The sequence below is a fragment of the Sebastes fasciatus genome, chromosome 13 (assembly GCF_043250625.1).
Source record: "Sebastes fasciatus isolate fSebFas1 chromosome 13, fSebFas1.pri, whole genome shotgun sequence".
Classification (NCBI taxonomy): domain Eukaryota; kingdom Metazoa; phylum Chordata; class Actinopteri; order Perciformes; family Sebastidae; genus Sebastes; species Sebastes fasciatus.
In genome coordinates, this window is record NC_133807.1 from 5,050,767 (window position 1) to 5,063,991 (window position 13,225).

The 13,225-nt window shown below is 42.3% G+C and overlaps 1 protein-coding gene across 1 annotated transcript; it reads left to right on the forward strand.

The window, feature by feature from the left end:
• Nucleotides 1-12,967, forward strand: rrn3 (RRN3 homolog, RNA polymerase I transcription factor). The gene is made up of 17 exons (XM_074655044.1): nucleotides 1-386; nucleotides 908-964; nucleotides 1,802-1,891; nucleotides 2,096-2,225; nucleotides 2,467-2,526; nucleotides 2,624-2,687; nucleotides 3,335-3,404; nucleotides 4,214-4,312; nucleotides 5,022-5,117; nucleotides 5,347-5,470; nucleotides 5,712-5,842; nucleotides 6,222-6,352; nucleotides 6,450-6,637; nucleotides 8,384-8,492; nucleotides 9,487-9,639; nucleotides 11,066-11,150; nucleotides 12,386-12,967. The coding sequence occupies exons 1-17, from the start codon at nucleotides 291-293 to the stop codon at nucleotides 12,530-12,532; spliced, it is 1,830 nt and encodes a 609-aa protein (XP_074511145.1). The 5' UTR covers nucleotides 1-290; the 3' UTR covers nucleotides 12,533-12,967.
• Nucleotides 12,968-13,225: the final 258 nt, after the last annotated feature.

Genomic DNA, 13,225 nt, shown 5'->3' on the forward strand with positions numbered 1-13,225 from the left:
ACTTTGAATGCGGCACCGGTGTCCCGTATTCACTTCCGTAAACAAGAGGTTCTCTTCCTCTCGTGAACACATGGGCTTAATATTTACTGCTTAGTCAGGCAGTTACTCTCAAAACACTCTAATAACTCTACAAAATAATTAACGTTGTCCTTAAACACTCCACTGTCAATGACTTTACTGGATAAACATGAAACCAGACCGTCTTTTCCTCCTCCGCTGGATCTCTTAGCGTAAAGACAGCTGACGTTAGATTAACAGCAGCGGTACAGTCTGACTGAGCGCAGTGAAACATGGAGATAGACTCTCGGGACTTTCTGAACTCTCCTCCCGTTAAGACGGTCAGGTTTGGGGGCAGCGTTGTGGAAACATTGGCTAAACACAAACAGGTGAGTGGTAACATGTCAGTCCACTTTTATATTGGCTAAATTACAAATTACAAGTTATCACTGGGGCAGTGGTGACCTAAAGGTTAGAGAAGCGATCTTGAGACCGGAAGGTCGCCGGTTCAATACCCCGGACCGGCAAGATAAATCTGGGTAGGGAAAGTGAAAAAGCACCTCCCTCATTATCACCACTGAGGTGCCCTTGAGCAAGGCACCAGCAGATCAGACTGTGGTTGTACTAGGCAGCTTCCAGGTGTGAATGTGTAACTGGGTGAATGTGAGCAGGGAGTTCCTGAAAAAGAGAGCATTGCTCTCAGTGAGCCTCCCCCTGAATAAATAAAGATACAAAAAATGCTGTTTAAAGACTGTATTTATTGAAGTGATGTTCGGTAACGTTAACCATTTGAACACTGACATCTCTGGAAGGTGTTAATGATAAATGAGGACGTTTTGTTAACAAGGACAGCGTGAACTGGTCGGCAGTTTAACGTGTGTGATTTGCTCTTTGTCTTCTTGTTTTGAAGGGAGACTCTAGTGACTACGAACTGCTGAAACATCAGCTGGCTGATCCCGAGATTAAGGTACAGTGGACGATTGCAGTGTGGATCTGTGTAATAACAATAAGCCATGACATGTTTGGCAAGTTTTAACATTTAATGCTTCCGTAGGCAGAATATTTCTGGCATTATTGGGCAAAAATTCCATAATAACCTTTCAGCATCTTGATTCAAGTGTTGTGAGAGAAAACTAGACTTCTGCACCTCCTCATGGCTCTGTTTTAATGCTTTAGAAAATCTAGCCCGTGACGGGAGACTTTGACCAATCACAGGTTATTTCAGAGAGAGAGAGAGAGAGAGAGAGAGAGAGTGTTCCTATTGGTTGTGCTCCGGCTGGTGGGCGGTGCTTGGTATTTCCTCAACAGATCTCAACATGGCTGCCGGGTCACAAACTTTCTTATTTTACAGCTAAACAGTGCACTACAAGATGTTTCTGAGAACATTTGAGAAGAGAAATAGGCATTAACGTAACAGAATATTGATTCATATTTGATCAGCGCTGCCTAGTTTGACCATTTGATTGGAGTTCGCGAGTCATTGACAGTAACAAGTAGATTGTAGATATCTGAAATGGGAGCTCTTTCTAGTAAGATTCTATTGCAGATATCCAGAATGTTCATTCTAGATATCAAAAATGCAATTGTGGATATCACAAATTGAAAGCCTAATACACATGAATAGAAAAAGTGACGTGATTTGTCCTAGAGAGAATGATGTTGTGGATATCTGAAATGTTCTCTATGACTAGGAAGAATTGAATTACAGATATCTGCAATATATATCGAGTCTAGCTTTTAAATGTTAAAACAGCTCACCATGTGTCATGTGAGTTTGTTCATAGTGAGCTCTCTCCTCTGACAGGATGCTCAGATCATCAACTGGCTACAGGAATTTCGGAGTTCTGTGACCCAGCTAACAAAGGACCATGAACAGCTCATCTATACTATCTTGGTGAGTATGAAAAGACAAGTGGGTGATAGATAGTTTGAACGGTGCTTATTGTAGCTCATCATATTCCACTGCATGAGGGTAGGTAAACCACCACGAGGGCCTTGTGAACCAGTTAGTCAATAGAAAACAAATGAGCAACTATTTTGGTTATTGATTAATCAATCAAACTCTCCGCTGGTCGTGTGTGTGTTTGTGTTTTTCTAGAGGCTTCCGTGGGTGGGCCGGAGCCAGGCTGTGGTGGAGGAGTACATGGCCTTCCTCGGCAACCTGGTCTCAGCACAGACTGTCTACCTGTGTGCCTGCCTCAAGATGGTGGTCTCCCACTTCACTCCCAGTAGGTTCCCCTGACGGCCGGTACAAGAATCCAAAGTTTATACAGTAAAATACGGAATCCAAGCTCTCACAGTGGTGTCAAAGTAGCGAAGTAATGTTGGTTATCTGTCAGTTTGCCTGACTGTCAGTTTGGTGTGAGTTCACATCTGAAGGCATGAAGGATGAACAGTAGCTGTATAATGCGTTTGCTGTATCCCACCATCAGTGACTCATGGAGAAATAACATGTGTGTTTGTTTCCAGAGAGAGTGACCATCTGCGAAGGAGGGGTCGATATCTCCGATTCAGATGATGAAGATGAAAGTAGGTGCCCTCATCCTCAAATTCTCTGATTGAATACAAATAATTGAATGCTGAATGTTAAATACAAACTCTCTACTTCCCCTTTTGATTTGTTAAGACCTCCCCAGAAACTTTAATCAGTGCCACCAGGCGCTGCAGCTCATCACCAGATACGTTCCATCGTAAGTCACTTCTTCTTCTTCTTCTTGTCTTAGTAGGAATGTTTTTACCCATCAATAGTAAAGATTTACCTTTATACTTTGGTTATGTTCAATTCAATTTATTTTCATATAGTGTCAAATCATAACAGAAGTTATCTCAAGACAGGTTGAGAGACAGAGACAGAGAGAGAGAGATGCACAGCAAACACAATAATACTACAACAGCTATAATAATAATAGAAATAGGACTAATAATAATCAATAGCGGTGGATATGATACAGTGATAATAGTAACAGCAGTAATAATAATAGCAATACAAATGCTACTAATAATAATAGCAGTGATAGTATCAGCAATATTAATATAAATAAGGCTGATAATGATAGCAGTGGGTGTGAAGCAGGGCCGCGGTAGTAAAGTAAAGTGCAGACAGCTCTAGTATCAATAATTAAAAATAAATAAAAAACAACAGCATTACTGAAAAACCAATGACCATTTTTACTTTGACCGGCTGCTGTCAGTTATTATTACTGTGGATCATTGTTTTTAAAAATGCTGTCTAGCTGTGCACATATGTATAAATACAGTACCAGCATGCATTATGCACCAGTCATTTCCCGCCCTGCTGTTCTGCTCTGTACTGTAAAGGTTTGTCCTCTTCTTTCAGCACGAGTCGCTTTCTGATGCCCATTCTGCAAGAGAACTTCCCCTTTGTACAGAAATCCTCCAGAACCCTGGTGAGAGACGGCTGAACTGTGCCTCACTTCATACACCACTGACAGCACTGATCAGCACGCTCAGAACAGTACTTTACTTGCCACAAAAGCATCCTTTTCATTATGAAAAATATTTTGTCGCTCCGACCTGATACACATTATACATACATGTACTGTATATTGTAACATATTGTGTACAACATTGTCTCGTACTCCTCTGTCTCTATCTGAACACATATCGGACATAGGCGGGGTCTAGAAAAAGTACAGAACAGTAAATTCTGATCTGCATCATTAAAGGAATATTCACTTCCCAAAATGACCATTTGTATATCCGTTACTCGCCGCGTGTTACCTTGAATTCTTGAAGAGAAGTTTTGTTTTTCTCGCATGCGTCCACGGTGAACGAAGAATCCAAAAAACTGAGAAATGTCTTGATGAATTTCAGTAAGTGGGGGCCGTGTTTAACAACAGCAAAACTATATCAAAACATCCGTTTACAAACTCTCAGACTATAATCCCAAACACATGCACCTTTGCTAAAACCTGACTATTAAAACACTTCCGAGCGTTTTCATGAAGATGCATGTGTCAGGGAAGTAGCGAGCGTACGACTGGATAAGTTGAGACTTGGATCATACTGCACAAGTTGTGTTAGAGTTTGTAATTCATCAAGACTCCCGTTTTTTGGATTCTTCGTTCACCATGGAGGCATGTGAGAAAAACTAAGTTTTCTTCACGAATTCGAGGTAACACGCGGTGAATAATTGATAAAGTATTAGTTTGACACAGTAGTGTTCTGTTGATTGATGGTTTGTTGCTCTCTGCAGGAATGTTACGTCCACAACCTCCTGAGGGTGACCACGTACATACCGTCAATTCGACGAGATGTACTGGAGGTGATCGTCGGAAGGATGCTCAAACTGGATGTAAGTGGTTCAACTCCAAATAGAAGGGTTATATTCAACAGACTCTGTGGAAGGTGGATATGGTCTCTGGAGGCAGGAAACCCCCCAGTGGCACTGTTTGTCTTCAGTGAGGTTGTCACTGAGCTTTAGCTATTTGTATTTGTAGCAGAAAGATGTGTAAGAGGCCTTCCTGTTGTGCCAAATTGCTCCTGAAGGCTTAGCCATTGGTGTGCGAATGAGTATTCAGATTAGATCCTGATGGGCAGGTTAACACCTCGCATGGCAGCCTCTGCCATCAGTGTGTGTGTGCGTGTGTGCGTGTGTGCGCGTGTGTGCGCGTGTGTGCGCGTGTGTGCGCGTGTGTGCGCGTGTGTGTGTGTGTGCGTGTGTGTGTGTGTGTGCGTGTGTGTGTGTGTGTGTGTGTGTGTGTGTGTGTGTGTGTGTGTGTGTGTGTGTGTGTGTGTGTGTGTGTGTGTGTGTGTGTGTGTGTGTGTGTGTGTGTGTGTGTGTGTGTGTGTGTGTGTGTGTGTGTGTGTGTGTGTGTGTGTGAATGCCGACATGTAGCGTAAAGCGCTTTGAGTGGTCGGAAGACTAGAAAGGAGCTATCGAAATACAAATCCATTTACCGTTTACCATACATGATGTCCTCCACTGGAAGATAGTGCAGTTTGTGTGTCTCCTCCTGTCTGTAACAGTGTGTGTGTGTGTGTGTGTGTGTGGTATATTTCAGGTGAGTGCATCCCGGTCAGACATCGAGGAGGCAGAGGAGAACGCAGTGCGGAACCAGCGGGCAGAGGAGCGCAGTGAGGAAGGACTCTTTGACATGGTAACAACCAGCACTGGTTTGATGGTTCCTCTGGGTTGCAAGAAAGTAAATCACATCAACATATCACAATAGATAGCGATAAGTGGACCGGGGTGTGTTGTCTTTGTACAGTTTGTTAAAATGAACCCTGATTGCTTTCTGAATTTGTTCAAAAAAAGAATCCACCCTTTATTCCTCCTTCCTTGACAGCCTCTTTGTGTGTGTGTGTGTGTATGTGTGTGTCTGTCAGGATGAGGACATGTCTGCAGATCAGCCCTCCAGGCCGGCTGTGATGGCCCACCCGGTGGCTGATAGGCTGGACACTCTCATGGCTGTACTGATGGCTTATATCAAGGACGTCTGCCATGTCAACGGTAGCTGAATAACACAGCTTTCACAGAGTTGAGACCATATTTCCATTAACAGGACTGATCAATAACAGGAAGAGTTTAGGGAGGCTCTGACTGAGTGAAATATATTTGAAAGAATATTTTTTTGAATCAAAGAAAATGTAAAATGTACTTTTTTGTGCTTGGAAGCTTTTGCATCCTTGTGTAGTGAATGTTTTTTTGGCTGTTAGTGTGTCATCCTCTTCCTCTGTTTTCTCTCTCTCAGGCTCTTTTCACGTGGAAAGGACTAAGGATCTGTACAGAGAGTTGTTGAGTGTGTTTGACAAGCTCATTCTGCCAACACATGCCTCCTGCCACGTCCAGTACACACTCTTCTACCTCTGCAGCTTCAGAGTGGTCAGTGCTTCCCACACTGTGCATGAGTCTATGTGTAACGATGATAGGGAAAAAGCAGTATGCAGCATTTTACCTTCAGTCTGGTGGTCAGCAGCAGTGAGACACATGATTAGTTGGACTGAGGTCAGGTGACTCGACTTGGACAGACCGACAGAGACTGGTTAGACGGTTAGTGGAGCAGTTAGCAGCTAAAGAGACAGATATTTCAATTTGGAGACCATCATCATAACCTTTATTTAACTAGGAAGTCACATTGAGATTAAAACCATTTTTTCTTATGAAGACCAGGTCTACTTGACTTATTCATCTACTCTGATGCTCCTTTATGAGACGAGGCCTATCTGGACTCCTGTATGTACTGTACTCTCTGTGTCCCCAGGCTTTGGCCGAGGCCCTCCTGGATCACCTGTGGAAGATCCTGCAGAGTCCCGCTCAGCCCGCTGTCCTCCGCCAGGCCGCCGCCGGGTACCTGGGGAGCTTCCTGGCCCGAGCCAAGTTCATCCCCGTGCTGTGAGTTCATTTAAAGAACACAGAAAGCCAAAGCGAGCGGCTTACTCCTCTGTGACCAATGTTCTAATCCAGTGTCCTCCTTCCCCTCTGTGGTCAGCACCGTGCGGGCCTGTCTGGACCTGCTGCTCTCCTGGATCCATCGCTACATCGACAGCCAGGACAACAGCGGCAGACAAGCCTGCTGCGACATCAGCCTGCACGGACCCTTCTACACCGCCTGCCAGGCCGTCTTCTACACGCTCATCTTCAGACACAGAGCCATGCTGGAGGGCAACATGAAGAAAGGTACACACACCTGTGATCTCACTCCGCCTCATCTGCTGCTCGTCTGAATGTCTGCGTTTCATACGGTTCTGACATCACGGATGGTTCTTAAAGTGTGTCTAACCACACAGACCAACCAAACAACCAATCCAAGCTCATCAGTGTATGAAATTGGCTTTTAAAATACAAGATTTCTACACTTTAAACCCTCTGAGACCACCATGGACCCATTTCTTTTGTAATTTTTAGGGGGGTACAGGGGGTCTTTAGGGGGAGATAGCAGGTCAACACTAGATGTCACATAGAAGTGGTGAACATCATCTGAAAGCTGGGGACCTGAAGATTAATTTGAGATGCACTGTGTGTCAAATTGTTCTGAAATATCAGAAATAAACACTAATTAATTAATGAATTAAAATAAATAGTGAAAGTATACAAGGGTTTAGAACATTATGATCTGCAATTTTTGGGTTGATACCGTTTGTTACAAAGATTTGTTGCTAAATTTAACCATTTCTACCACTTGACAATTGATAAAAAATGATCAGTAATCCCTCCAAAATACCACATTAAGACACCAAGACCTTGAGGAACACCATAAAAAAAGCCATGCTGTGATTTGATATCAAAAACTTTTGACATTTGGAGATTTCTGCCTGAATTGCATTGTTTTCGGAAATTGGATGGCGAGCGCTTCTGTTGTGTAAACTGCTCAGAAACCCCCTTATTGTCAATCTAGCTAGGAAATCCATCCATCCTCTGAATGCTCTAGGTCTGTAGTTTGTGGTTGTAAAGTTTCATGAGGCTGTGATTATCCTAGAGGTCACCAAAGGTCATTTTATACAGTGAGGTCAAGTTTAAAAACAATGGTCTCACTACAATGAAATGTCTACTATGGAGACTAACATCATCACACATGAATACAGTTGAGCTCATTGGATCCACAAGAGTTTCAGCTTTACAGTGATACCCAATTTATGTAATTCCAAGACTGTTTAGGGATCCCAGTATGCAGAAATATTCAAATACACCGTTTTAGAATAGACTCGTGGGTACCCATAGAACCCATTTTCATTCACATATCTTGAGGTCAAGGGACCCCTTTGACAATGGCCATGACCGTTTTTCCTTGCCAAAATTTAGCCAAAATTTTTGAATGTTATTTAGCCTCCTTCCTGACAAGCTAGTATGACATTTTGGTATTTTTGGTACCAATGGATTCCTTAGGTTTTCCCAGTTTCGTGTAATATATGTATCTTCACTGTAGCTCTAAAACTAAACCTGCTACAGCCTCTGAAAGACAGTAAAACCGAAAGGGTCTCAGGGGGTTAATAGGATTTAACAAAATCACAAACTGCTGAAAAACCCATTGACACCAGGGTTTTAGGATTAATTGCAAGCGAGACATATTAGAGTGTTACATGGTTTATCAAATGAACTGATGATACATTCTGACTCTCAAATAGAAGCACAAGAGAGTAGAGAATAATATTCGCTGCTTCAAAATTCAAAGATTCAGGTGCTTTTGCTTGTTCAATATCACAAATTTAATGAAAATCAAGCCATTAAATCTAGTGTATACATTTTCAAAAATGACCTCAAGTAACAGCCATGTGATATTTTCAAATAGCCAACTTTGCCAACCAACAGCCCAAAATAATAATAAAAAATAAAACCATGGAGGCAAATCTACATCAAATAATGATATCAGAGCATGTAGTTTTGTAACAAGCAATAACCAGATGTCCCTCTTTGTTTGTGTGACAGGTCTGGAGTACCTGCAGAGTCTGAACCTGGAGCGGGTGGTGATGTGTCAGCTGAACCCCCTCAAAGTGTGCCTGCCTTCAGTCACCAGCATGTTTGCTGCCATCACCAGGTACATACACCCTGTCCCTGTTCTGTCATGGGCTCCAGTTATCCATGCTTACATGCACCATGCTGAGTGGGTTTAATTCTGATAGTAATTACCGGCTTCCGTCCTGTAAATGCATTTAGATTAACAACCAGCTGGTTCTTACAGCTGGGAAGGTTGTATTTTTCCTAACGTTCTGATATCTTCAGAACGTCTTCTTCTTCCCTTCTCGCCTCAAATGTTTTCAGAAACATCTTGATGTGTACTGTTTTCCTTTAAAATTAGAAAGTTTGTGACTAAAAACTTTAGAAAGTTTGTAATAATCCACAATTAAAACCCTGTACTTTATTCATTCATGGAGCCCTACAAGTCACTGCATTTTCTACAACACTGTCCTGTAAATATTTCAGAATAACAGCCTTGTGTTGACAAGGAATTCTGTCCACAGAAAGAATGCTTGAGGGCTTTTATTTTAAAAACGAAAGCAGGAAGTGTGGATTTAAAAGTAAATCGTAACTGTTTTCATGTCTGTGACATATTCTACAGATACAGAAATTAGAAACTGTAGTAAAGTTGCTGGTATGATGTCAATATACTATCAAACGATCACTTTCACTGTCTGTTGTTGCTGTGAACCGCGCGCCACTTGCGGTAAAAATAGGCGAGACCTCGAATCTCTATAAAAAAACAACCAAGTCCGCAGCTGCTGCGTGCTGCTCACGCGGGCGGTCTGGCCCGGCCGTTACTCACTGATGCGAGTCAAAATGTTTATTGGAATGCACAGTTTTGATTGGCTGAGTAGCATCACGTGAGAAGATTTACAATGCATGCAATCGGTCTGTGAGTTTCCTGGGCCGCTAGGCAAAGGCAAGAAAAGCTGCACCAGTTAAAATAGAAACTCTCGAAAAAAACAACAAAAATATGGAGATATTATCTATAAGCCATATACGCCCAGCCCGAGTTGGAAGTTCCCCTCCCTGGTCTCATTCACAGCAGCTGTTGTATTTGTGTGTTGCAGGACGTATCAGGTGGTGTTCTGCTACACCATCATAGAGAGGAACAATCGCCTCGTGCTGCCGGTGGTCCGCAGCTCTGCAGGAGGAGACAGTGTGAGCACCAACACAAACCCCCTGGACAGCTTCTTCCCCTTCGACCCCTACCTGCTCAAGAGGTACACTGGCTGGTTATTCTCTGTGATGAAATGGTTTTGGGGCATATCTCTAACACTCCCCTCTGACCCAGTTTTGACCCAGTGGTGTTACATTTCAAACTACGTTTTAATGGCTTCAGTGGGAAGCTGAGTAGACGAGCGTTCAGCCTTCACCTTAACCTCTTCTAAAGAAACACAAATGTATTGGAAACTGTTGAAAGAAAAACTCTTATCTAATGTTAATCTTTAAAGGGATAATCTCATCCGTGACATTAAAATCCAGGTAAAGCAAAAAAAAAAAAATGTGTTGAGTTTGTGACACCACAGGAAAATGTGTTATTAACCATCCAGCCAAATTTTAAACATTAAAAATATCGCCAAGTACTGTATATAGAATTAGTAGGGCTGTCAGTCGATTAAGAGAGTTAATCGCGTTTAATCGCATATTTTTTATCTGTTCAAAATGTACCTTAAAGGGAGATTTGTCAAGTATTTAATACTCTTGTTATGATATGATATTGTGGTAGTTTATGGTGCCACTAGACCGCCCCTTTAATACAGGCCTCTGTTTTTGTGTTTTTTGACCGCAGTGAAAATGTTGTTTTTGAAAGAATGAACGCCAACAAATAAGGATTGAAGCAGAATATTTTGTTAGATAAAGCCATGTTGTGAATTTTGGAAATTATTACATTTATCTTTTTTTTTAATTCTCTGTAAGAATCAGAAATTGCTTGTGTCACTGACACCTGTCGCCGTTAAGTCAACGACAGTCAGCGTCCTGTTGCTCGCACCACCGACACACACATGATCGAACGTGATTGACAGGCATCGTGTATTTTACTTTACCCGGACTTTAACGTTCATTCTTAAGTACTCCGTGTTCCACGACACCCGGACCATGTGGTGTGATTGTTATTGCTCCGCGCCGCCGCCGACCGTCGTGGCGGGCCGGAGGCATTACGTTTTCAGGTTGTCTGTCCGTCCGTCTGTTCCATTCTCGTGAATACGATATCTCAGGAACGCCTGGAGGAAATAAATTTGGCACAAACGTCCACTTGGACTCAAAGATGAACCAATTAGATTTTGGTGGTGAAAGGTCAAAGGTCCCTGTGACCTCACAAAACACGCTTTTGGCCGTAACTCAAGAATTCCTATGCTAATAGGAATTGTGACAATTTCACGCAAATGTCTAACAGGATAAAATGATGACATTTTGAACAGACATGGATGTAAACTGCAACCTGACAGGTTGGCGGAGGCGTACAACCGTGAGGCGGAAATTTTTAGTTTTGTTGCTAACTTGTGCAATGTTCATAAATGATAGCTCCTAGAAGACAGTGAGTCCTGTGGGAAACAGGAGGTGTTGGACTCCAGCTAGCACGTCTGGACAAGGAAACTCAAACTGCATGAACAAAGATCTCAAAGATGTGTGTGTGTTTGTGTGCAGGTCTAGTCAGCTGATTGAGCCACTGTACCAGGTCTGGGAGGAACTATCAGACACGGAGCTGCTTCCCACCAAAACACGACAACAGGTGATTACTATTTACTATTTACTATTGCTCTGCCATAAAGTTTTTTTTTTTTTAAGTATTAGGGACTACTAACCATTATTTTTTATTATTGATTATTTTCTTGTTTAATCATTTTGTCCATAAAATGTCAGAAATAGTAAAAACCCATTACTGTTTCACTTGTTTTGTTCGACCAACAGTCCAAATCCCAAAGACATATACTGAATTAAACAACTGTATAAAGCAGAGAAACACACGGGAGAAGCTGGAACTACAGAATGATGATGTCTTTTCTGTGGGCAAAATTACATATGATTATGATTAATTGATTATAAAAAATAGTTGTTGATTTAAAGCTAGGGTTGGTAATCTTCTTCAAAAACATTTTTTGTGATATTAGTTGAAATTCTCATTACATCCCGACAATAAATCAAATGCTCTGACACAAAAAAATAAAAAAAATGTGGTATCTGTGACTGTCGCAGGACGGTAATAACCCCGTCCAATCAGGTCATTCGGCCCAAATGTTATGATTGGATGGGCTATCTGCGTGTCTACCTGCGTGCACTCTGCCCGTGCACTCATTGCGCGTCACCGGAGACTTCTGCAAGCTGCTTAGGGGGAGTGTCTTTGGAGGGAGGCCTGGAGGGTCGGACCGTCAGTGTTGCCGACTTGGCGACTTTCTCTCTAGATTTAGGGACTTTTGGAGCTGGTGCTGCTACTTTCATTGGAAAAGAGTTGGCAACACCGGGTTGGGTGTTTTGTTCGGATCATTTTTAAAGTCTAGCGTACTCTTGCTAGTTTCTCAAGATTACCAACCCTATCTTTAATTTGATCATTTTTAATGAATTAATCGACTAATTGTTTCAGCACTTACATTAATCATCAGTATCAAAGCAGTAGAGGTTGAAAAATCCTGGCTTTTAGTCTGTAATATAGGTTGACGCTTAAAAAAACACAGGATCTTACACTTCCCATAATGCAACTGCTTTGTGTCTGGTCTTTCCAAAACTCCACAACTTGGTATTTGTAGTCTGCAAGCTCAAGCTGACAAAGCTCCTCCAGAGCCACTGAAGACATTAGACAGCTGTTTTCCTACTCCCTGTGACATGGACATATAGGATGGGTGTAAAACTGGTTGAGTGTGCCTTTAAGTCCCCTTTCACTGTGCTGAGATTAAGTAAACATATGTGGTGATGTAAGAAAAATACATGGTGATATTAACTGAGTTTGTGTTGCCCGGTTTGTTTTGTCAGGGCTCGAAGGAGGACGAGGATGACTTCCTGTGCGGGGAGACGGCCCAGATCGAGTGCATCGTGGGAATGACACCCAGCTCATACGACTCCAACCTCCGCAGCCCGAGCAGCATAGGTTCACCCCCCATGGCCTTCCAAAGACCCTGATGCTGCACATTACAAGCAGTTTATAAGTATCCAACAACAAACTGAAGAACACGTGAAGCCAGTCACACTTGAAGACATGTGACTGATCTCGATTCATACAAGAACGCTCATCTGGGGAATTATAGGTCTACACAGTCTGAGTCAAACTTTTTACACTTTTTACTTTTATGATTTGTCACAGTTCAGGCCGTGTCGGCACGTGCAAAATCTCCAATGAAAGCAACAGCATCACTGAGAGTGCCCCAAACTCCTGATGATCAGAGAGTGAGCAAATACTGTGACGAGGTATCTTAAGATTGAAATGAACTCTACATGGAACTGTTTAGGGGCCCTCAGCGTTTTGTCTGCTTGTTCTGTATGGGAGAAAATTCAACTCAGATTGAATAGAGTTTGAGAAGCTGGAATATTGTGTGGGCAGTAAAATATTATATTGTACTGTATATATTGTTGTAAGGCTGTTGTATTTGTTTATCTATGAAACTGCTGCTGGGCTCATCACAAAGCTCAACAGGAAACGAGACGGTGGACACACACACACCCGCACACACACACACACACACACAGCCACTAATGATAGTAATGCAATAAAGCTCATTAAACAAACTTCAAAACAAAAGGAGATGGAGTGACATGTGATGATACATCAAAAATATACACAAGCTGCCGCAATCAGCAAAGAGAGAGAAAGAGAAG

Excerpts from the sequence above, each read along its gene's own strand:
- rrn3 (XM_074655044.1), top strand. The coding sequence starts at position 291 with ATGGAGATAGACTCTCGGGACTTTCTGAACTCTCCTCCCGTTAAGACG. Across the intron at positions 387-907 it reads CATTGGCTAAACACAAACAG|GGAGACTCTAGTGACTACGA; the intron begins GTGAGTGGTAAC and ends CTTGTTTTGAAG. Across the intron at positions 2,688-3,334 it reads ATCACCAGATACGTTCCATC|CACGAGTCGCTTTCTGATGC; the intron begins GTAAGTCACTTC and ends CTCTTCTTTCAG.